At 44.9% G+C, this 26,261-nt stretch overlaps 1 protein-coding gene across 1 annotated transcript in view; it reads left to right on the forward strand.

Moving 5' to 3' along the window:
* Positions 1-8,169, forward strand: part of LOC144942136 (uncharacterized) — a 70,618-nt gene extending 62,449 nt beyond the window's left edge. The window contains exon 4 of the mRNA XM_078868896.1: positions 7,608-8,169. Coding sequence (XP_078725022.1) covers positions 7,608-7,859 — 252 coding nt within the window. The 3' untranslated portion in view covers positions 7,860-8,169. The remainder of the gene's footprint in view (positions 1-7,607) is intronic.
* Positions 8,170-26,261: the final 18,092 nt, after the last annotated feature.

The following is a 26,261-nucleotide window of genomic DNA, read 5'->3' on the forward strand; positions in this document are numbered from 1 at the left end:
TTCCCGTTGGAGCTCTGCCCTTATCTGTTGCAACTCCGCTCTCTCTCTGGGTTTTACTGCTTAAAATTTCACCGGATCAACTTTGATTTAACCTATGCACTGTGAACAGTTGCCTCCTTTCCTCTGCTGCCCTCGTCATCTGAAACCAATTATCTCTAAAGCTACTATGCATCTGACTTTAAAACTAGATGTGGCGCTTTGGTTGCTAATTGTCAATTTAAATTAATTAATTCCAGCCATTCTCAATTCACCAATGGATGAAGGCCTCCCCCACACCATGTCAGTCATGGGGTTCCGTTTTTTTTCTCATCACCATACTTCACCTTCGCTAGTCAGCGCAAGTTTGTGACCGGGGAGGCCAGAGGGAGGGAGAGACGGGTTTGGATATCACTTGCAACTGATGTTAAATTAAACTCGAGATTCTGGGTTCATAACGTTGCTCGACCCCCTACATTTAAATATTCTTTTAATTTGCTTATTATATTTGCCTGGTTGTTATTGTTTGACTTGCATCCCACTGGGATTTTTGCACACAACGTTGATATACGGTGCTTTTTCTGGAAGACTTTGCTGTTTTTTCCTGGATTTTTCTGTTTGCGCATTGTCACTTTAAGATGTTCCTTGTTCATGTTTTTCTTTGTTACGGTTGCACCCGAGTCAGGAGCCGAATGGCTCACCGGGCTATACCAAATAAATGAAACTGAAACTGTATACCTACGGATATACATGTTTATTGAGTAGGTTTTTTTTACAGTGGGCATTGAAAACAACAACGAAAGTCGTGGTAACGTGGTGAAATTACTTTGTTTATTATTTCCGTTTGATTTAATGTCATGCAAACAAAGTGAGAAATAATTGCGAGATTTTCTCCAAATCTCTTTCGGATTACGAGCAGGGATTATTGAAATGGGTCACCCATTGACTCAGTGTCAAGGTGTTCTGGACATGATGAGCCAAATAGCCTTTTTATGTTTCAAACTCTTTTTCTTTTATGAGCAGACAAAACCCACAACATCAAATTACCAATACCTCTATGTCTGAAACTCGTGACAGCGAAGACACGCAAACAGATGTTGCCCGTTAAGAGAGAAAAAAAAAACAGCTTCTGCTTCGTAAGCCACTTAGATGTTGGAGGAATTTAAGAGGCTAAACATTTATGAAGTGTTTAGGGTTGCTGCCCTGACACGTGCTGTCATGTCGTCGGCTCCGGTAGAATTTCTTTAATATCCTCGGCGCAGGCGAACATTTTCCCTTTCATGTCAGGGGAAGTCAAAAAAAATTGCATAAACTGTGATGTGAACGCGGAGCGCCATTGGCTCTTAGTTAAACGAGACAAGCTTTGCCCTTTTCATTTCCCGTCTCCCCGAGGGGCCCAACACCAAATATTAACTGCCCTCCCGCCCTCCCCACCTCTGCCGCTGCTTCTGCCCCAGAGCCTCGTGGTGTTTGCATTGCAGAGAGAGGAGCCGTTTGGGGGCGTTTTTTTCGCGGCGACGGAACGGAAGGCCGAAATTTAATAGAGCGTTTGTTATTAAACATTGTTGTGCAAAGCGGATAGGCGATTCTTGTTTGTGATTGGGTCGCTTTGAATACCGAACGCACGCTGGCATATGCAATGAAACGCGGGGCAGAATAGCATTGTAGGCCGATAAGAGCGAGCAAAGACGAATTTTAATTCAACATGTGGACCCCCGTGGGTGGAGATTGTTATGAAGCTTGTAGCCGCAATATTATATATATGCAATATTATTTATTGCATTTAGTTAAAATGAAAAAAGGTCGATCTATCGTGAGCCTTCAAATGGATTATGTGCAAATGTTGCCGTGTTCAGGATTTAGCAAGTTCGAGCTGGAAGTGACAATTCATTGGATTTTTGTTGTCATCATCGCCGCCAACCATTCTCCATCCACTGGTGGATGAGGGATGTACCATTCAGATACCAATATTTCGGGCATTTAACAAAAAAATCATTATTAAGCTCAAAATATGTTTTGGTAATCTTTTTAACGAAAATCTTGCACAGCTTATAGACTTAAATTAAAACATCTAGAGCTGGGGGGGGGGTTCCCCATAACAAAATCTCTTAACATGATATCTAATATTTTAGGATGCAAAATATGTTGAGTGATGCTACACTCGTGCAAAATGGGTTAAATTGTTCTGGGTCGGCATTACACTAATCTGCTTATGCTGACCGCAAGCCTGGGAAGCAGAGTGCTCATAATACATAATGCATTCCGACTTTGTTTCCAACTCTAGCCGAGGGGAATAGGCTCGGGAAATGTGCTTTATGTATTTATAATTCCAAATTGCTGTGCATCCACATTGATCTGTTGCCCTTGCGGAGGCTCTAAAAGTGTTTAGCAAATTGTCTCTTCATCCCGTGCTGTGGCCAAGATGCTGGCACATGACTCACGAGGTTATGGTCTATGGGAAAGCATGGCTGGATTCATCTTCTTGGTTCTTTCGGTAAAGTCACAGACCTGTTCTCCACCTGAAGACGGCTGCTTGAGTTGTGGCCGAAACGTCGTGAGAATTATTTTATTGTTTTATTTTTATTATTTTATTATTTTCCTTCTACGTGCCTTTACCGAAAGAACCAAGAAGATGAATCCCTGCAGTCACGAAAGCTTTAAAATCGAAATTCATGGCTGGATTTTCAGGGTGGACGTTCTAGTCAACCCTAATTGATTTATTTTGTTTTATATATAACAGTTCTAATCATCATTAGTCATGGTCAGTCCACTGCTGGATGAAGGCCTCCCCAATAATCCCTCTCGCAATCCTGCGAAATGATGGTAAACCTAGCACCTGTAGAGGAGTTGATTTCATTGCTCCATCTCCTTTGTGGTTGTCCTCTTGGATGCGTTCCATTCCTTGGAGGCCGCTCCATCGCGTTCTACATCTTCTGTACTCTTGCTCAAGCCATAAGCTTCCTACTTGTAAATTACTAGTAATGTTACATTCATGTACCATGTGTGTGTCCTGGTATGAGGAGCGGTAGTGTAGCGGTTAGCGCGCTGCGCTATAAACCTGGCTACCTGGGTTCGATTCCTGCTCACGGCCAACACCAGTGACGATTGTCTGAACCGGTCCCGGGCCTCCCCTAGGTGGACTCAGCCTCAAATGAGTACCTGGTGCGGTGTGTAAATATCGCCACTGGGGAGACAAAGGCGGTGGGGCGTGGTGCTGGCCACCCACCCCCTCGTGTGCCTATCCGGCCTTCATAGGTGCTCGCTAACAGCACTTGCCCCTACAGTATGCTAAGGCTATATGGTTGATCTTTGTCTTTGTACCATACTGTATGTATATTATACTGGTAGGAACCTCCTGGTTACACCAGCCCACAGGGGATTATTGTGTCCGTCCGTCGTGCATCCAAAAATGGGAGGGGTGGGGTTGGGTGGGGAGGGTGGGGAGGGTCTGGGTGGGGAGGGGAGGGTGGGGAGGGGCTGGGTGGGGCTGGGAGGGGCTGGTCACCCCGTGGTGCCCTTATAAAACTCAACGTTTAACCTACTCACGCCGGCTTGTGCCCGCTCTCACAATCAGCCATATTTGCGGAATACACCACGCCGCCGTTGACCCTGGCCATTGACCGAGCAACCCAACGTTCCTACCAGCTCCCTCCGCAGGAATGTGTTTATTGTTTACCTCCCTTATCTTAGCTTAATATATAAAGCACCTTAACCAAGGAGATTTACAGATATTTAAGAACAGTACAACATCTGAATGTAATGGTGGAGATGAGGCGATTAAAATAGAGAAGAGGAAGCAATGGGGGGCGAATCTGTGATGGGTGAATTCGGTGAAAGCGAAATTAATGACAATTAATGACCATGAATGGATTGAATGACTGGGGAATTAATCAGAAGGGTCCTGCCCAGGTTTCACAGTGGAGGGCGACGTTGCTATATGTACTCCCAATTGAGTCATATTTTCCAGGTACTCTTCAAGCGTTCGAATGTTTGACCAATGCCAGGATTAGCTATGGCAGGAAGCCAGAGAGCCCAGAGGGATCTCATGCAGAACTGGGGGAGAATGGACAAATTCCGCACAAAAAGGCACCCGATTCAGCACTGGAACCCAGGGCAATCTCGCTTTGCGGCACGAGTGTTACTATTGCGCTGCCTTATACCCAAGTGTCTTCCCATTGCCGGCGATAAATTACCCTCGCTGATCTGTCACGGGCATGTACAACGTCTGCAAATGCATTTGTATTTTGATGCCGCGTAAAAGGCAAATTGCATCGCGCTGTAATGTTGTGTCAGTGTGCATCTGTTCATGTGCCTGCTCCTGTCCACCGGTTAATCCCCGTGGATGTTTACGTGTTGAATGTGCGCATGCTGAACTTCTTTCGCACCGTACGTAGCCAACCGTGATAATCCGATGTGCATGTGCTGTTGCCTGTGCACATTTGTACATGAATTCCTAAGAGGACTCGTTTGTCTGCATATGTTTGTGTGTGTGTGTGTATCTGCGGGGAGTGTGAGTTGCAGTGGCTAGTGCACCGCTCTTTGAAGCTTGGAAACCCGAGTTCGATTCCCGCCCACGGCCACCACCGGTGACGATTGTCTGAATCTGTCCTAGGCCTCCCCTAGGTCGACTCGGCCTCAAATGAGCACCCGGTGTGGTGTGTAGCAAACATCGCCACCGGTGGGAGACAAAGGCGGCCGGGCGTGGTGCTGGCCCGCCGATTCCGTCGTGTGCCTTTGCGGGATGGGGTGGATCTTTGTCTTTGTCGCGTTGTCCGAGTGCGTGTCCGTGTATTTTTTGGGGAAAATGAGAGAGGGGGGGAAGGGAGAGCCGTGGGGGGGGGGGGGGTGTCGTGACTGAAATGTGAAACGAAAAATGAGGATGGAGTGGAGATTCATTCCCACGATTCTTGTTTGACTCTCTCGACGACGACGACGCCAAAACCCAATCTGTCTTTATTTTGCTCGGGTTATGTTGGTTTATTTTTGTTGTTGTTGTTGTTGTGCCCTTTATGGTTGTTGGGAGCAGAGAGTTCGCCCGTTGGCGTGCGGGAAATTTGCGAGCCGTGTGCGCGAGTGCAGACGACGGCGGGGGAGTCGGTCACAAGCACATGTCAATAAATAACAGACGCTCCGATTGCATCGCCATTGTTATTCATCGGTGTGCATTGCACAATGCCGTAGGATGAAGGTCTCTCTGTGGTCTGCAGTCACAGGCGTTCTTATTGAATGCATAGTGTCCCACCTCCCCCCAACCCATGACTGCGTTAAATATTTTTAGTGCGCTAATAGCCGCTAGTCTGCCATGTTCCACGTAAGATTGACTTTCCGTTTTCTGTGTATGGATTGATTACACTGTACTGGAGTGAAATGATTATTAATGCGAGAAGTGTGTGGGTGTTATGCCGTGTGTTGCTTTCGGTTACATTACATGCACCGGAATAATACAATAACAATCTTAAATGACGGCACTTTTGATTTTAAGCTTTCGTGACCGCAGAGATTCATATTCTTGGTTATTTCGGTGAAGTCACGTAGAAGGGAAACAATGAAATAATAAAAATATAAAACAATATAATTCTCACGACGTTTCGACTGCAACACAAGCAATCATCATCAGCTGTGGATTTCACTGCAACACAAGCAATCGTCATCAGGTGTGAAATCCACAGCTGATGATGATTGCTTGTGTTGCAGTCGAAACGTCGTGAGAATTTTATTGTTTTATATTTTTTATTATTTTATTGTTTCCCTTCTACGTGACTTTACCGAAAGAACCAAAAATATTACGGCACTTTGTCAATTAATGAGCCGTGACTGCCTTCTCAAACTGCAATCAGTCACTCGGGGGGGTTATTTGACCATACTTCACCACCGTCGGTCCGTGTGAGATGGTAAAAAATTCGGACTCCAGGATTGTATCAGGCATCACTCGCTACTGATGTCAGCCTTGGCCAGGATTAGAACTCAGGTCCGCTGCGTTTACAGCACAATTCGTTAACAACGAATAAAACATCTATTGTCGTTACAAACTATAATGCCAATTAATTACGCGGTTATTACCATGGTTTTCTTAATGTAAACCGTGATATTAAGGGAAGAAACGTTCGGTCATAAAAATGTTTAGCTCATTTCCATCCAGAAAATGTTACGAGAGTGATTACAAATGACCGATGTTGTTACTTAAAATTACAAGGGGGCTAAAATGTACATTTCTTGATTTTATTCAAAAAAATCTCTTCTAAAATGTTCTGGTTTTCACAAACATGTATGCATCGGTAATGCATCATACATCAAAACACGTTTTCACAACTTCACGCTGTGTGTGTGTGTGTGCGATATTCTGGAATGTTCTACAAACATAACAGCTGGGCATGGTGGTGCAAGCCTGTAATCCAGCACATAGATTTGTGACAGATTTCAGATCCATCTGGACTGTACAATACACTCATCAGAAGGGCATTGGCCAAACATTCCAATGCAGGACCCTCCTCCTGAAAAGGTCTCGAAACTCGTTGAGATTTTCCCTGGATAAATACACGATATAATTATTATTCAATCACTGTTTATGGAATGTGCTTTGTGCTGAAATAAGACTCCTGCATTAAGTGGCGTGGTTGTTATGAGCCTTGCAACCAGGAATGAAATGTGGGGGCCCTGTCCTCTTGCCCTGTACCTGCACCCTTCCGGCTCCTCGGCCCCGGTGCAGTTGCACCGCCTGTGCACTCGATAACTACGCCGCCTCCTACATTCTCGAAGCTTTCGAAAGGCGAGAGAGCGGCATTCGCAGTGAGACCGAGCGCCGGATAAACACACGGCATGAGCATTATTGTTAAATTACATGCTTTCAAAGTGTTCTCAATGTGAGAACACCCCCTGCAATGTCAAATTAATGGAGGTGAGAGTGGCGTTCAGCATGGGGCCTGACCGCAACGGGCGACTCTCGGCGGTGTGACCGCGATCCCCTTTGTCCGTAGAGCGAGCGCTCGAACGCAGCTGAGAGTCGGCGCAGGTGGCCCTTGACCCAATGTTCGACGCACAAAGGACGGTATCGGTGTGGGTCCGGGGGGAGCCTGAGCTCGCTCGGGATGCCGGCGAGAGAGGGAAGGTTTCTGAGCAAAATGACATCCGTGGCTCGGCAAGCAAAATAGGGCAGCTTATGTAATGCCAAATGGGAGCGTTGTGTTCGGTTTTCTGTGTCGCATCGTGTAGCTCGGTAAATACATCTGTAATTTTGTATTCAATCGTAACCCGTTACTTTGCTGTTGTTATTTACAGAAGTGGTAATGCTGTTGTTAATAATGTCATAAATTACTGGTGCAATGCGTTTACGTCTTGGAGTGGTGCATGAAGTTGATGACACATTGGCCAAGAAAAGACGTTTATTGGTTCACAGTAGGAACCAGTGTTAGAAGATTTTTCACATCTCTAACAATTGTGTCGGTGGTACCGACTTAACTTATTGCCCATTTATCCTCCCCTACGACAGGCGATACGCTGCTGTGACACATGGCCTGGCCAATCCGACGACCATTCCATTACAAAGTGGTCACACTCTGAACGGTCGTTCAGACACTGAGTAGCATTTATATCAACTCATCTCGAACTTGTCGTTTTTTTTCTTTTTGTCGCAGGTGTTTCCAACGCCTCCCGAGAATCAGAGCATCGATGATGACGACGACGACGATGACGACGACGATTATAACGAAAATGACGACGAAAACGGCTACGGAGATGACGTCAACGACGACGATTATGACGTTGATAACCACGATCACGACGACAACAAAGGTGGCTACGGAGGAAAGAAAAAATACCTGGTGAGCGGCTCGGAGGAGAGCAGCGAGGAAGAGGAGCTGGAGAGCCTCACCATTCGCATCGCTTGAGAGGGGCAGTGGGCCCCGGCCGGTGGTGACGCGACGCCCCGATGTGGTGACCCCTCACCCTGGGCCCGCTGTGTAGAGGAAGGTGGCACCGAAGCCTCTCCCATCCCACTGTGATGTCTCCCCCCCCCCTCCTCTACTGATGAAGCCTGCTGAACCGCAGTCAGCCACGTAGATGCGCTTTTGGGTTGTGCTCCGACATGCTGGCGGGAACGTCGGGAACGTCGGCTTCCTCGGCTCCCAGGACATGGAGGGAAACGTCGTGCGACGCGTCGTGCAACCCGAACACGTCGGAGAGCTGCACAACAAAGACAAAGATCCCCCGTATAGCCTCAACAGACTGTTGGGGCAAGTGCTGTTAGCGAGCACAAAACAACCACGAATACCTGCGCAGCGATCGGGCCTTATTAATCGAAAAGAGGAAGCGGGCAAGTGGATATGGACCTGGGATAAGGCTCACTAGCGCCTCTATTCATGCGTGTTATATCTAAAATAGGACACTTTCTGCAGGCAGCAGCATATGTAACTCTTGTGGAATAATATGTTTAGCTTTGCAGCTTACTTATTTTAAGACTGTTTGACCTTGCATCGAGGGGGTAAACGAATTTGGAGTTCTCGCTCTAATCACATCTTTTTTTTTTCGTAACTCGTCGTTTACCCAGGAAAGTCGCAGAGTCCCAAGACTTTTGTTAAGAGGGTCCCTGTCAAGTTTTTGTAAGTTGGGGCAATGCTGCTCTGAGTGTAATCCCAAATGAGTAAACGTGCATGCAATTCTTCAGCGCTGGGATATTTGCTGTTGGATGAAACGGGGATAACCCACGCAGAACATGGGGGGGGGGGGGGAGAGCATACAAACTCCGCACAGAAAGACGCCCAGAGTCGGGAATCGATATCAGGCCCTTTCTTGCTCCAAGGCACAAGTGTTACCGCTGCGTTTCCCTGCTGCCAATTTAATTGAGCTCGTTTTGTTTAAAGCGTTATAACGGTATTTTTCTATGGTAATCTGTCAAAAATGTAGACGATGCTAAATTATGTATTTCTTATATGGAAGATCTGGGTGAGTTTAAAACTCAGGACTTTCTGCCTTTCAAAGAAAATAATCGTCCACTCCCCATTTTAACACGAGCTGCATTCAAAAGTAAACATTCCTGTTAAAAGCAGGTAAGGTAGGCAAGTACACCACTTGCAAACAACCAAGATCTGTAACTTTCTTTGATGGGTAATGAGGGTGCGTTCAAATGTTTGAAAAATAAAAACCGAACGGTTTTTGTTGTTCTCTCAATGTCCCTTTAAATCTCTTGCAAATAACACGTTTCATAGACAAATGCTAAATGTAATAAAAAAACGGTCTCCAGGTGCTACCCGCAGCTTTTACACACATCACTCTTTTGAAATTACCACAAACAGAATATGCACTAATTGCTGGACATGGGTTTATTTTTTTATAATGGTGTGGGATTTACAAAGCTGCGTGTCATGTACGTGATGTGTGTCTTACGCAGAGGAGATAGTGATGCCATTATTGCCTAGGCGTAGCGGTGTGCTTTGGGAAATGATTGGGAATGCTTAAGCCACGACGTATACCCCCCCCCCCCTCGTGTTACACCACCGCGCACCCTCTGATGTCACGGACGTTTCTTCTATGGCTCTTGCGAAAAAGGATGAGGAGAGGGCTTATTTTCGTCCAAACGGGGGGTGTCTCTTGCGAACGTCCAGAGAATAGCTTCAACTCTCAAGCCTTGCAGTGAAACCTGGTGTGCAGTTTGCACTTCGGCGATTTTAACAAAGAAAGTAAAACAATCAGCCCTGCAATTACTCGGCTCCTGCCACCGCTAGTGGAAGGGCCTCCATTCGAGGGGGGCTCCAGAGAGCCCACCCGAGACAGTATTTGGCCTACTCTTCCAAGCTGGCCAGAAAGAGAGGTCTTCGAAGAGGTTGGGACTATCCACGCATTTCCCTACCACACACAACCGGCCCGAATGTGTCGCACCCATTTCTATGCTATATGAATGCAAATTGCATTGCATTGTAACGTAATGTTCGCACATTAAGTTATTTTAATTAACAGAGACATTGTTGTAATTCATTTGGACTTTTCGCAATGGTTTTTTTGTAACTGTATATGTATAAATATTGACTTAAAAGCTTTCGTGACTGCAGGAATTCATACTCTTTGGGTCACGCAGATAGATAGGTGAAGACGATTGCTTGTGAAGCGATCGAAACGTCGTGATTTGTTTTTATTATTTTCTATCTACGTGACTTTACTGAAAGGCCCATAGAGTATGTATATGTATACAATATTGCTTCATATTTAATACCATTTATCGAAGAGCTGTTTGTGTTCTCCATTGATACACTCACACGTGTGCTCCCATGCACACGTGCCATAGGAAAGCCACGACGGAGCTGTAATGGAGTTTGAATGTATGCTATGCGCGCACGGTAATTTATGCTTGAAAAGTGAAATGGAGGCAACGTATCGTCGTAATCCAGCTTAGCAGTGGCGGTTGATTAACGGACTCTGGAAGTGCTGTAAATTACAGTAATTGAACCGCATTGCCTCCCACAGGGCTAAAGAGTATGTGTGTTGATCAATAACGCGGGGGCTATCTTTGAAAGTAGTAGCGTTTAACTATGGGGGGTGGCATGAGTGGAGTATCTAGGGATGACAGGCCACATAGCAATATTATTCACTCATCATCACATGCGCACGCAACGCTTGTTTAATAGCACACATGCTCGCCGGCGTACGCTTTCTTAATGTACAATTTTCGGGTATCCAAAAGCAGCACACTTGTCCATGTTATCCTTTTATACCTTTTTTTAAACACCTTACAGTGAATTAAAAAAAACACAACAAATTGCAGTGTGCTTTTCTGTAGGATCATTAATGTATTTACACGTGTTCATTTTGGTCATTAAGTCAGCAGTTGGTCGAATCTGATTTTTGTTATTAGAAAATGTTAAAGCATCGTTTATTTGCATAATTATACCCACGCATCCGTTAACACCTAGGTCTGTTCCTGGGTTGGTACAAGCGGCAGGGTGAAGACGCCTCTGGAAAGTCACGTGATCGTGGGCCCTGGCCCCCATCTCCGGGGGAAGGCCCTCCCCTTTAAATGACATCCACACACGGGACACCCTCTAAATGTCGAATTTGCCTAAATTAACAACGCATTAATCATAATAGTCTGGGCGTCAATCCAGCTCCCAGTGCGACACCATATTGCCTATTGTTCTAGCTGTCGTTGTAAAGTGGCGAAACAAAGGGAATAGCCTGGACCACCACCCAGTGGGTGGAATTGACCACACAGGAACCGCACTGGCTCATTCGTAGTTCCAGACTGGGCCAGAGAAGAGCATACGTCCTCACAAAACAGCTCACATTGACAGTACAGCTTCCAATTCGCAAGTGATGTATATGAACCTTATGGCGGGACCCCGGGGTCCCGAATAAACGAAAGTCAAAATCGCAATTAATTTATTTTTGGCGACTCCGTCCCACCGCGCACATAACCGCCGCGACCCACCTGGCGCGGATCATTCTGTTGTCATGTCGTCCAAGCACAGCAGCGAGGACGAATGCGCAAAATAACAAAATTGTGAAACTTTTATTGCATCGTGTAAAGCTCGTCGAGCGGAATAGATCGCCGTTTCGTTCGCCTTCAACAGACATAAAATGACGTCGCAACGCAGTTCATGCGAGAGCCGGGGGCTTATGGAACCCCAGGGTCTCGCCATAAAGTTCATATATTGATCCGGCTAAATGTGTATCGTTAAGACCCTCCACCACCTGACACAGCCAGAAAAATGTTCAGTTATGACGTGTGCGCAACGCGCGAGTTATTGTTTCAGCTGAGTGGTAAGTTGGCGACTTTCTCAAAACCAAATGTAGTGTTTAGATGTGATGTCGCTTCCTAGATTGACGTTTGACCTCGTTTCAAACAGAACGTCGTATTCAGTTGCCACATTCGGTGCCGTCCCTCAATGTGGTGCCCTGGGGCTTTTCCTAGGCCGTTCCTGGTCCAGTAGTCTGGGTCACCAATGGTTTCTGAAATGAGGCATATCACTCCAGGCCAGTGTGTTCCAGAGTTTGTAAACCACACACCCAGGTCCGTTCATGAGCTGTTACATCATTACATTGCTATGTAAAAAAAGCCTTATTATTCTTACGATGAGATATGTTTTTACTGAAATGTAGCATTAAATATACCATGGCAATAGTTTGTGGTTATTGTATATAGCTTCTTTATGTTATAAAGATTATTGCTGATCCACCAAAACGTTACTTATTGCGTAGGAGAAGACGAGAGCAATGCCTGCTGTGGAGATGGAACGATGAAATCACCTCTTGTGCAGGCACTAGTGGTACTAGAGGTAGATGATGCAATCTCAGGATCTTGGGAGATGGCAAGGACTTGGCGGGGAAGCCCTTCGTCATAGCTGATAATGAGATTATAATTATGCAAGATTTAACACGTAGCAGGCTTTCGCGACCAATATTATTCATAATCAACGTTTTTGGGTTAGATCGCGTTATTTATAAATGTGTCGTAACCCTCCACCACCCGACACGGCCAATCAGCAAAAAAAGTGTCACGTTGACAAAGACATAGTTCACTGCTTTAGCCCACCGGTGTGTTGAAGCGTGAAACCACAACATTTACAATTTTTGAGTACGACGTTTCGCTGGTAATTGCATCCAGCATCATCGGGCAATTCGCCAGAATGGTGAGGCTCTGCTAAAGCAGTGAACTATTTGTCTTTTGTCAACGTGACACTTTTTTGCTGATTGGCCGTGTCGGATGGTGGAGGGTTACGACACATTTATAAATAACGCGATCTAACCCAAAAACGTTGATTATGAATTATGCAAGAGTCTACCAAAATTCCGTCAACCTATCTGGGTAACGTGGCTCACGTTTTACCCACAGCAGGGGAGCCGCGTGCATCCATTTAAGGACCGCTGTTTCGTGACCGTTATTTATTAAGGATGACCGTCTCGTATCCACATTGCATTGCGGCTTTTGAAATATCGAGGGGGTTTTTTTTTGTTCTCTCCCGAATTCTAAAACAAATGGCTCTGCTTGTTATTTTTTTTTTGTCGACCCCTGCACCACCGGCATCAGTAATCTTTAGACTCCCCCATCCCTGTCAGGGATGGAACGGAAAGCCACCGATCAGCTGTAATCAGCCCTGGCCACATCTGCCCTGTGTGTCACGGGAAAACAAAGGCCTGCTCATTTGGCTGATCGGATTCTGCTTTGTTTAATTCACTGTTAACAAATGATCCTTTCAGGAGGAAATGGACTCGGAGTTCCTCCCCCTCCCTCCCTCCCAAAGAATCGAAGTGCCTGGAACTGAGAGTCAGGTGCAAGGTTTGTTGGATGCAGCGATTGTCGAGCAAACACAGGCTCTTCGTATCCTCCACAACAGAGTGTGTGTGTGTGTACGTCTTTACAGGTCTGCCAATCTTATCTCAGCCGGATTGAGCATTGGTGCAGGTGCAGGCCTGTGCAATAAACCCACCCGCAGAGGCAACGGGGTGTGGTGTGGGTTTTTTTTTTCCTCTAGAGTTTTATCGTGCAGGACATTGTTATATTTTCGCATGTACGTTACGGGACACACTGCAGTGCGATTGACTGGTAGACACGAGATGTCCCGTGTAATAAGATTGCGATACCTTTATATGCTGGAATACCAATGTAGAGGTCATGTGCATGGTGTTACCTGTAACCAAATCAACAAGAATGCGTCCGAGTTAAGTCGGGTTGACCTTCGATAGGGCCTTTGATGGGTGACCACAATCCACATACGCTGGGCGGAGATTTGTGGGTGCTTCAAAATCCAATGTTGTCCTCGTACTTTTATGCTCTCGAGTGTATGCTTCCTGCTTTTACCATCCCACACTGACCAGCGTGGTGAAGTATGGTCGAGAAAATCGACCTGGGAAATCTTGCCCTCATCCAGAGGTGGATTGACAGATGGGCTTGTGCGGTCGTGTACACGCAATGGAGAGGGCTCCATATCCAACGGACGTGTGGACATCCTTGACCTATATCAAGGATGTTCGAACCGATGGTTTCTAACTCCCATCCCCCCCTTTCGCCACGGTGGCGAGATGTTAGCTACCTCGCCTGGTATACAGGAGGTCGTGGGTTAGATCCCGACCCTGAGGCCTGCTGTATATTTGGAGTTTGCGTGTTCTCCCCGTGGTTGCGTGGGTTTTAGAAACAATTTGCGTTTAGAGTTATTTGGCTACTGCTATACATTTCCACACGATAAGCCGCTTCGTTGAACTATCATTTGTGGCCAGGTCGCTTTTAAAAAAGAGCTACATAGCTCAATGGGCCTTACCTGGTAAAATTGAAATAGTTTCTAGTTTTATCTCCCTGCGTGATCGCCAATGCTTGCCTCGGGTTCATATCCATAGAGCAACTTCTCTAAAACAGTATAAATACATATTCAGATTTTGAAAACAAAACAACAAAGACTTTTTTTTTACCTTTGCCATAGTATTGCAATTATATTTTTTACATTTGTTTGCATTTTTATAAAGCCTTTTACACCGCGATAATATATTTGTTAATATCTCATTACTGTGCTGTAATTATAATTTGTATAGCGCGTGTTAAATGTTTGCAGCGTCAATTTGCTGCACAGTATTAAAGTGTTTAACTCTTGTTTATTTTCATTTCTCATTAATAAGGGGCTGGTTACTATTATTATTTAAAATAAATGCAGCCAAATACATGTTTTAACTGCATATTTCAGTTATTCAATCTGTTGAAGCATTTGTATCGGGTGCTTTTAAACATAAAGGATTTTCTTCTTCTCATTTTGTACCGAGGTCGAGTCGTCGTTTTTTTGTTTCTCAATAAACAAACATGAATACAACGTGCACTACAATTTTCCTTGAGCGTTTCGATTCGGTGAGCGGGACCACAATCGAGCTTAAATGATAATCGCGTTAAACAAAGACCCACTCGACGAACGTCATTGTCGTGTTCTGTCCTGCAGAGAAATTAGTTGACCACCTACCTACCCATACTCTTAGTTTTGTCGGTAAAGTCACGTAGGTAAAAAAAAATTAAAATTAATACAAATAAAATAATAAAAATCACGACGTTTCGGAGGCAACACAAGTCTCCGTCATCAGGTGGGACCGTCACAGCCAGATTGGCTGTATTCACTTGATTTGCTGTATTCACTTGATACAGCAAATCTGGCTGTGACGGTCCCACCTGATGACGGAAACTTGTGTTGCCTCCGAAACGTCGTGATTTTTATTATTTTATTTTTTATTAATTTTAATTTCATTTTTTTTACCTACGTGACTTTACCGAAAAAACGAAGAGTATGAATCCTTGCAGTCACGAAAGCTTCAAATCTATAATTACCTACCTACCACATGCCCCTCGTCCGCAAGGCCCGGACGCCAATAGCATTGACTCAGGATGCCACTCATCCTTTATTCCCCGTCTCTGGAGTCGAGGGCGAGACAGCCATGTAAATAATCCAACCAATTCCAAAAGAATGTAGGACTCTTCCCTTCAGACAGTGATAAAGGTTGTCCTCATTTCATCTGCGCGTACAAATACATGTTCAAGCATGCACCTGTCCATGCTTCTGTGTGCACTTTTCAGTTTTTTTTTAAATCTATGTTTCATGAATTATTTTCGAACCATGCATTATAGCAGGTAGTGTATGAGAGTCCAGAAAACGGGTTGTGCATCCATCTGTGTGGGCCTTTCATTGTTATCCCAGACAAAACCCAGGTTTTTTTTCTGCAGGTGCTCTAGTTTCCTTCCATACGAACCCCCCCCCCCACTCAAACACTTTGTAATGAAATTGTACAAACATCGCATATAGCAGAATCTTGAAAAATGTCTTGAGACTAGGTATATAGGTATTTCCCTGATGAATACATTTATAAAATAATGTTACTTGTTGAAATCCTGCTTGGCGGTTGTCAACCCATCATCATTTCTAGGCCATTAAAATATGTACCACTTTATGGGGGCGTCGGATAACCCCCCCCTCACACCAAAGGAATGCAACATTTCCACCACTTGTAAAAGGAAGATACGCACTCTCTAAATGAGTATTTTAAGCGTGAAATGTATTAAAAAATATAATTATTTTCTATTCTCATTAAATGTGAATTGCATTGAATTGACACTGCTAGTAGTGGCGATAGTAGTGACCACAGTAGTGATGTAGTGGGTCACAGTAGTGATGTAGTGGGTCACAGTAGTGATGAAGCGGCCGCTGCAATGTTACCCACTTGAGTAGCGGTGACATCTCAACGCAATTCTCTGCCTCCATATTTGCCCCCTCGGGTGCGGTCGCCCCTGTTCACGTCTCTGCCCACGCCTCCCCGTCTCGGCACGATGAGACGTGGAGGCGGGGAGCCGTGCGTCCGAGATAAGATCCCATAGGCGCCGTCCCCTCCACCTCCCCCTTCAACAGCGGACCCGCCTGTATCGCTCTCGCCGTTTAACCAAAACAAAATCATCTGCCGAGTTCGGGTTTTTTTTTTCACGTTTGCCGCACCCGCGAGTTGCTCGGTTGAAGAAGAAGAAGAATGTTTGTCATTTTGCAATTTGAAGCCGATAGCGTCGTGGGAAATGTGCAGCTGTTGCAGGCTTTACGTTGCGAAATGCTGGAATGCTAGGAATTAAACTGACACGTGTATTTCCTTAGGAATGCTATTTTTATTCGAGTACTAGTGTTATGAGCTGGTGTGGTGGCTCACAGTTGTAGAGTGGGCTCGCGATCAGGATGGTGCGAGTTGAAATACTGGTTGGAGGTTGTCAGGCCATCATCCCTCCGGGGTTACTAAAATAGGTACCACTTTGTTGGAACGTCGGATGCGCCCATCCCCCCACCGTAGGAATGCAACATGTCCACCACTGACTCGGGGCTGTGAACAGAAGATGAGGACTTCCTAAATGCGTATTTGAGCATTAAATCACTGACTTATTGACACTTGATGACAGTATTATTATTATTATCAAATCTCTTGCTAAGTTCCTGATTGGTGAACTACATTTCTGAACCACACTTTAATTAAATGCCGGTGTTTTTTGCAAAGCTAAGTTTAAAATAAAGTAGAAATCGGATTAGATCTCATTTTTATCATCTGTTTTTTAGAACACACGTGGACTTAAGGGTGTATGTAAATGTGCGGATTTTCGGTCTAATCTCTGTGAACCGTTCGAGATGAAATCCACAAACTCAATTTATATCTTGTAACAAATAAATAAGTATGTGTGCGAGGCACGGGGAGGGGGAGGTCTAAAGAAGAGTTGGGTGGATTAGAAACGGCTCAAGAATGAGCTCGATTGGAGGTACATAGGGTCAAGGATAAGTGGGGGTCATCATTTGGATTATTTCATTTGGCAGTAGATTTAAATGCATGGTCACCCTGATGATGATTATGGCAACATATTTTCTGTCTGGGCCGATTAAAGATTTATACCAACAATATATATAATAATAAAATGTATCGTTTTTCTCATTCATTGATGTGTTCAAATTCTAAACAGTGCCACTGTCCAAGTTTTTTCGTACTATTTCAGTACACGTTTCGGTGCCGTATTAGTGACGTCCATTTAATAATTTTGCTCGATTTGGGCATTTGAATTTGTAGCTTAGAGCGAGTCAAAAAAATGAGCCACCTCTTCTCCTCCCCTGGAAATTGTTACGTCAAATATCTTGCTGACGCCTGAAACTAACGCTGCTCTCTCTTTGACTAAATTAAATTTGTATTGCATCCGCATGTATACCGAGTGCAGTTATTGAAAGTGGGCCGAAATCAAAGTGCCCAAATGGAGAGGCAAACAGGAGTGATTTTGGAACACTGAACTTCATAATGAAAAGCAATATTCCCATGCACATGGAGGAGAAAACTTTAGTCGATGTTTATTGTGACGTATCGATCAGAAACGTGAACGCAGTGGCACAAAAGCTGAAAAATGCGAAGAAGCGCGCATGAAATTCTACTGCGAGGCAGAACACGTGGATCAAGACAACATTATGCAAGTTATAGATGGCGTAATGATATACTGTTAAGAACAGTGATTGAGCTTGGGTAAGACACCGCAAGGAGGGCTGATGGCTGGTGGCTGGTGGTCGAGATTAATAATGGCAGTGAAAGAGGGAACACGATCGAGCGATTAAGTGATGAAAGCATCTGCTGTTCAGGAGCAATACGGATAGCTGGATCGCAAGACCAGGAGAGATGGCCAATGGCTTGAGGTGGCCGTCATCCAGCAGTGGATAGAGGATATCGAATTATGTTGATGATGGTGATGACGTGGGTACCACAAAGCAAGGCACTGATTGACTGTAGCCACTCGAAACCATTCCCAGGCCATTCCCAGAGGCGCAGGCACGAGGCATGACTGCCAAACGTGCTGCTCTATGTTGCTGTCAGCATGAACACAAATGCCTACTCTAAATATTAATATTTCATGGGGTGCATGAGTCCCATCAGAATACCAGATTGGGTGGGATTTGTTTTTCACTGGTGTGAAAGGGTATGTATTTATGTGTCCTCGCATTATCCTCGCACTGATGCATTCAAATGTATTTGTCAAGCAGATTTAGCGTTCTGTGCGTGTCTGGCGGAGTTATTGTTTTAGTGAGAAAGAATGTATATTTTTCGCATCAATGTGTACTACTCGTCATGCTATGACATGGTTCAGAAACGTGGTTATTAACAACAACAACAACAAGATGAACAAAAAGTGAAAAGTGCGCAAATAAGCGTGAATAGAAGCACGCCTCGAAATAGCATTGAGAGACAGAAAAGGAGCGCAAGGATGGGTGAAAAGACGCCGGATAATGGCAGCATTCAAACTGTGAAGGAATTCTAAAAGTGGCTTGGACAGGAGAGATGATGGCCGATGATGAAGAAGAGTGACCGGGGTGGCAGCGCAGCAGTGGAATGCGCCCGACAGGAACATCCATCCTGGGAGATGGAGCGAACGAAGCAATCAGGTGGTGCAGCAGCCACTACGAGTGGTTGTTATATCACGAGATCGCGTATGGAGGCCTTCATCCAGCAGATGATTGACCATGGCTGGTGATGATAATTACTATGACCTGTAGTCATACACTTTTAAAGTTTATGAAGAGCAAGCTTTGTTTAACGTTATTATCAGGATACTGTACGGTGTTTTGTTTTTTGCCCCTTTGTTTTAATCTTCAGGAATGTTATTGATTTGTCACGGGTGTCGGCCAGTCTGGGTCTGGTACCAGTCGCGCGATAATTTTGCCAAGCAGAGATGAGTGTCGGGAAATCGTCCGCACCGCATGGAGTGACCGTCGGCTGAACGCGCCCTTTGAAATGGCTTCGCCTTCCTTTCCAGATGAACTGCGGGCGTTGGGACGAGAATCGGGGGACGCTGTGGGCAGAGTCTTCCCTTTGGGTGAGAACTCCAAGGGCTCCTGCGGAGCTGTAGGAAGCGGGGTGACAGCTCTTCGGAAATAAATTTCTCCGTGAATTATTAATGCAATTGCAATTCCCTTTAACGATGAATTATTTACGGAGGTTTGAAGAGGGGGGTATTAATGTGGTATTTTTGAAGAGCCCTTGGGAAGTTTTTTTTTTTTCCCCGAATGAGCGTGAAAGTAACAACTGCGGTTTCTTTACGTTTTTCCGAAATAGTAACATGCGGCAGAATTCCGGTCCGAAACACCCTGTGGGGTCCATGTATCGTTTCGTGCATCTTGAATATATATATTCCATCATAATAATACAAAATATTTCATGTTCGTGTTCATTACATGCGATGTATTGCATGTTTGTTGTGTGGTTGCATGCGTGACGAAGTGGTGGCATCATGGTTAGCGCACATCGCTGTAATCCCCGTCACTCGGAAGCCACCTTGTGATCACGATCACAAGGGGGCTATGAAGATAAACTGATACAAGGAAGGTCTCTTGCATTGAATGTGAAATGTAAGTTCGCATTCGTACGTGCAAAATGTGTGTGTCGGTCGAATTGCACGCGTGAACGCGGTGCCACGTGCGCGCGCGTGCGCATGCGTGAGCCTTCGACACTTCACGTGAGAGCCTCAAAGTGCACCTAGCCTGGCACAGGCGCCGTGGTGACGTCACCGTCACTTAGTGGCGAACCCGGCCACCCGAGTTCGATTCCCGCTCACGACAAACACCAGTGACGGTTGTCTGAACCGGTCCTGGGCCTCCCCGTGGTCGACTCGGCCTAAAATGAGTACCTGGTAGGGTGCGTAGTAAACATCGCCACTGTGGGAGACAAAGGCGGCCGGGCGTGGTGCTGGCCACCCTATAATACGGTGTGTGTGTGTGTGTGACCAGATTTTGTATAACTTTAGTGAAACGTGGTTCGAGTTTGTGGTTTGTATTTCTTTCCGGAACATCTTACGATCTGGGGAATGCGGTATTCACTTGCTTTGTAAATATTTGCAGTGGCTGATTTTGTAGTGGACAAGCAAGAGTCTTGCAAAGCACATTCTCATATCCGCTCATGTATGCCACAAAGTCATGCTATCGGGCAGCCAATCCCTTATTCGGACTTTTCCCAAATAAAAGCTTATAACGTACCTGATTCATCATCATTTCCTAACTCCAGCAACTTTATATATTTTTTTGTAAAGCATAGAGGCCACCCCTCCTCGGAAATTTGAGCGATCACGTGAGCTTCTGTGCTGCTTTGCAGCATCGCGAGGGAGATGGCCACGACCTGGGAAGGAGCCCTTCGTCCAGCAGTGGATCAATCACGGCTGATGATCATCGTGACGATGACCTATCGAAACCTTCTCCAAAATGCAAGCGCCTTCTACACACACTGCACTTAACCCTCTACCCAGTGCCGGATTATCCTAGGAGTAAAAGTAGCTACCTACATATGTAGCAGCTACGGGCCCCGCACTTTCAAGGGCCCCCCGCTAAATGCTTTCAAGCTATCAATTCCGGTTCAGTGATTCTGCACTCGCTCTATTACTATAGTACTATACTGCCTTCGACTTTTATGAATGACCGGGTGTTTAAGGTGAGCGATGTTTCGTATTATCTGGCTGTATAGCAAATGAAAAAATACAATTACTTTACTGTGCAAGTTAAAAATGTATGTGTTTTAATATTTACGTGTTTTTTTTATTTAAATTTAGAGCCCCTTTATAACATATGCTACAGGCCCCGCACTCGCTTAATCCGGCACTGCCTCTACCGCTGCTCATTTCACCCGGTTCCCTGATTCCGCTTTGCTCTCAGCCGCATCCCGATGTTGAGAGCATGCCGTGCAAGGAACGTCCCAAACAAGTTGGAGCCCGTCCCGCGTGGGGTATACAACAACGCCTCCTACTCTTAGTTCTTTCGGTGAAGTCACGTAGGTAAAAAATGAAATTAAAATTAATAAAAAATAAAATAATAAAATCACGACGTTTCGGAGGCAACACAAGTCTCCGTCATCAGGTGGGACCGTCACAGCCAGATTTGCTGCATCAAGTAAGGCAGGGATTCAGCAAATCTGGCTGTGACGGTCCCACTTGATGACGGAGACTTGTGTTGCCTCCGAAACGTCGTGATTTTATTATTTGTATTAATTTTAATTTCATTTTTTACCTACGTGACTTTTACCGAAAGAACTAAGAGTATGAATCCTTGCAGTCACGAAAGCTTCAAATCTAGAATTAACAACGCCTCCCTTTGCCTTTCATGTGTCTCCGTCTGGTCTCCATTAGCGGCGCTGGAGCCAAGCCCCACAATTACGCGGGATCTCCCCCACCGCACCGCACTCCTAACTCTCCCTCCCAGCGTCTCTGCTTCCTCGTGAGCCACGGACCATTTCTGTCGCTGCAAGCTTCTGCCCGAAAGGAAAATGTTGTGATGTAATGTGACCTAATAGCTGACTAATGCGTTACGGATTTTACTGCTGTCAAGGCTGAACTTTTGCATCGGCCCATTAATGTTTGCATTTCTGTTGTTGCAATCCCACGTTTAATCTCAAGCACTTGCTCATAGTGAATAAATACACGTATCGTTTGGATCACAGTACTGTACTGAAATATCCGTGTAAGTATGGATGCATACAACAATTATTTTAACGTGACATTTTGAAAATTACTTGGTTAGGAACATGTACTGTACACAATAATATACAGGAAACATGAAACATGCATGCTTGCTTCACTTAATCCTAAATACACACATGCATATGCAGTATGAAGGTAATTATACGCACTCATGTATCCGCATATGCAATCACGGTAATGACCAGACCGCAGGCTCATCCTTGCAGATTTTAAATGAATGGCCAGATTCCTTAGGCGAGGTGCACATAATTGGGCTAAGCGTATGGTTCGGATTAAATTTGGGGGTGAAGGGTTAGGATTTGGGATTATAATCCTAAAACGGAATGCTAACTCAAGCCCAAAAAGTTTTTTTTTTTACTGGAACGGTGTTCCATTTACGGTTTCCCCTAATAATAATAATGGCCGTACAGCCTTTGGAGTCTACGCCCTGCGAACAGCGAGCCCGTATTTCAGGCTTTAATGACCTCGCTTCGGAGAAAAGTTACGGGCAGCTCGTTTCCGTTCCCAAAAAGACCGCAACATCAAAAACAACCCCTTGCCTCTGAGTGGACTCTCAGATTCACAGCCATCTCGTACAAAGCATTAACTGGTGGCTGACAACGTTGCCGTTTGTCGAATTGACTATTGATGTTTCATTTTGGCATTCGATGCTGTTTCGCTGAGCCACGCACCTACGTGCAGCACGGCGAGTGATCTTCATTTGCAACGAAAGGTCCTTTTGGCACCATGGCTGTCCTCCAGGGGGCCCAGCAGCGGCTGTCTCGAGGTGGGAATCTCTGCCGGGAACTTTTGAGATCTGGGAGAAAAGACGGAGGCTTGAACAAGTGGTCGAGCATTCATTCGTTCATCTGCGAGAGAAATGCGCTATCTTGCGAGCGCCTGAATGTTTACACAATCCCAATCGGGGTTTGGTCAACATATTAAAGTGACTTCTTTCACCTTCATGGAATTTAGGTCACTCGCTTTAACGTATGTACGGCCAAGTATTATCGTACGAATTTGGTGTGCTAATGGATATTTTAAGATGTATATATATACAATGTGTATACATACTACAGAACTGTGGACATGCATCGACACAGACAGAAGCCTTATACACGCGGGGATTTGTCAGTAATTTGTTTTATTTCTCTAGCCACACGAGCGAGGATTTTAGGTCATGCGAGGTTTTGAATTGTGTGCGCATTTGGTCACATGCATGTTTTATTGTGCATGTGACAGCGTTGATTGTCCCCTGCCAATGTTTATCGTCTCTATGTTTGTCCACTGCACCATCACTGTGCATGAATGTTTCATTGTATGCCTTTCTCTATCTGCGTGCGTGCGTGCGCGCGTGCGCGTGTGTACGTGCTTTGTGGGTATAAAACTGTCCGGACATTCGGTGGAGTTATTAACGAGCAAGACGATAAAGGTGCACGAGAGGCCACTAAGGAGAACACCTCGCCAGATATCTTGAAAGAGGTTTGAGTGCCCATGCTTTACCTAACCGCACGCGATCTGCCGATCGACTAACGAACTAACTAACTAACTGCCCTGCATACATGCCTACTGCTGGGTGGACAGAGGCAGGGATAGCTAAGAAATTTGACCCCATTGTTTCAACTGACACGCAAGGAAATCGAACCGGCGACCTCGAGATTGCAAGCTGCTAAATATTACACCACGACAGCATTCCTTTTTCGCGAGTAGTAAAGCGATATGTTTCAGCACTCCTCCGTACCATGTAAGAGGACACACTTTGTACAAATGTAACCAAACCTTATGTTTGGGCAATGCACAGCTGCACCTCGCTGATGAGAACCCAAACACAATCCTGCAGTTGCTGCTCCGAGCTTCGAGCCTTTTAACACTGACTTTTGTGTTTTCTTCTCTGCATGTTGGTCTTAATAGGGGCCTGCTAGCAGCGTTAAACCAACACGCTATAAGGACACACACAGGGTGTCTTTGTCCTTGCAGTATAAGTCACAGTCAACTGGTGTGCACACACAGCAGTGTCAGTTGACACACGTGGAAAATGTTGACTTTAAGATTCACGCTGGAAGTGCTGGCATGTTTTTTTTCGTCTGAGCCAAATTGGCAGGGACACAGGCATTCATAACTTTGCCTCCTTCAGTTACAGTTTGCATGCATTGTGATCACAACCCAAAATGGTTCTCTGAGAAACAAAAAAACCTTACTCTACAGAACAAAGTGAAATGACATATTCTATCATTGCTTCAGAGACGATCCAATGCTGAAATATGACAGATTAAACCAGCGCGCCTCTTTAAAGGGAAACAACCCACATGAAAAGCCACAGACATCAAAGATCGTTGAACTTACTTCAGGCTACGAGGCCACAATGTCCTCATGTCGTATGCACACCCATAAAATATAAAGCTGTCCTTCACAGTTACCAACATCGCCAAGATAAAAGCTCTTCCTAGAATTGAACGTTGATCAGCTAAGATGCTTCGCAAAGAAAAATGAATCAAACAAAAAATAGACTTCACTAACGCCCTCAATACGCAGACTGCCACTCGGAGTAAAACGTGGTTATGTAGCAGCTGGAATTACAGTATTGTGGCTATCGCTAACATGAGTCAAAACAGCTGTGGAAATTTGAGATTGCGACGTGGATTCGTTTCCGCAAATAACTAATACTAAAGAGGGTGTAAGTCAGGCAGCTGTGTAGTTTGTGATCAGAATGCCCACCCCTATGCCAATTTGCACAGTTGGAATTCCACCCCCTGGTGAGGTAGGAGGGTCATAGAAGATTAAGTTCAAATCTTTGGCTGTAAAGTGTGCAGAAATTATCTCAAGATATCAAATTATATACACGTTTTCATATTGGAGCACGCTCCTTAAAATATGCCATCTTCATTTTTTGCGGCAAATATGCCTAATCTTATTTTCCTCTGTTGAATATCCATGCAAATGATATGCAACGTTTCTCAGTGGATCTATGAATAAACTAAAAAGAATCAAGTGAGTAGAAAGGTATAACTTCAAGATTTCTTCACACGCAATGTTTAAAATTAATTCCAATATTCACGACGAATATCTTGATTTAAAAACGTTAAGTTTTCATCTCGAAAGAGTTTCGATTGGTATGTTTATCTTGTTTTGTAAGTACTGTACAGTAATGAGTCAATCAAGTTCAGAATATCTGAAATCTTATGAAGACAGGTCAAGTGGCATCGATGTGTTTGTGAGGGCACGGCATTTCCTCCACTCCTCGCATAGATGTTGCAACTCTGTCGGATATAATAACATTACAGAAGGCTGTGAAAATAAGCGCTGCAATAAATAATATATAGATACATTTAAGTATCGTGGTGTGAAAGGGCAGAGTCAGCAAAGGGCATGTTATTCCAGCTTAACAACACTTCAGGGCAGTTAAGTAATGCAAGCAAACGGGGGTGTGTGTGTGTGCGCGTGCGTGTGTTTTTTTTATTTTACAGTGTGCGCGTCCACAACAGCTGTTCGTTTTCAATGGCGAGCATAGCAATTACGTTGAGCTACAGACGGAGACTGCATGAACGGCTATCGTTAGCGCTTTAATTGTGTTTTTGTCGCTACAAAGGTTGAAGCGTTTATGCATTATCTCTGTCCGTCCATCTGTCTGTATCGAGGAGGCGGGAGGGGGAGGGCCACGATAACTTTCGTGGACGTGAGTCAATGTTAATTATGCTTCGGTTGAAAGTCACGTTGCCGTGAAGAACATACCCCGGAAGAACAAAAAACCGCCCCAAATGTATCGTAGAGTTGCCTAAAAGTCGGTCCTAATCGAGGTAATAGACGTTCATTTATTTTGTTTATCATATTCTACACAACGACGATGATTGGCGCGCGTTATGTGCTTTATAATTCGGCGTTGAACTCGGACTCTAGAACATCTGGAAATTAACCAGTATTGATTGAAGCCATCGTGACTAAAGAATGTACCTATACTTGATAACATCCCACATCATCCATCATACAGCTTTATTGGGGGGGTTAGATCGCGTAAATATATAAATTTGTCGTTAAACCCGCCACCACCCGACACAGACAATTAGTAAGGGTTGTCCTGTAAACAGAACATGCCAATTCGTTACTAGTACAGCACACCGGTGTGTTGGAGAGCAAATCCTCAACATTTACAATCTGAGTACGACGTTTCGCCAGTAATTACAACTGGCATCATCAGGCGACAGCCAGATTTGTGGTGAAATTCTCCTGTTTCGTTCCTTAAATAGAGGCGTAGATGTGATGACGTCATTTGCGAGCCCTTCTTGTGCGGAGTAGTATGAATGATATTGGTCGTGAAGCCCACGTGTTATAATCCCACATGATA

Source organism: Lampetra fluviatilis, chromosome 26, assembly GCF_964198595.1.
Source record: "Lampetra fluviatilis chromosome 26, kcLamFluv1.1, whole genome shotgun sequence".
Taxonomy (NCBI): Eukaryota; Metazoa; Chordata; class Hyperoartia; order Petromyzontiformes; family Petromyzontidae; genus Lampetra; species Lampetra fluviatilis.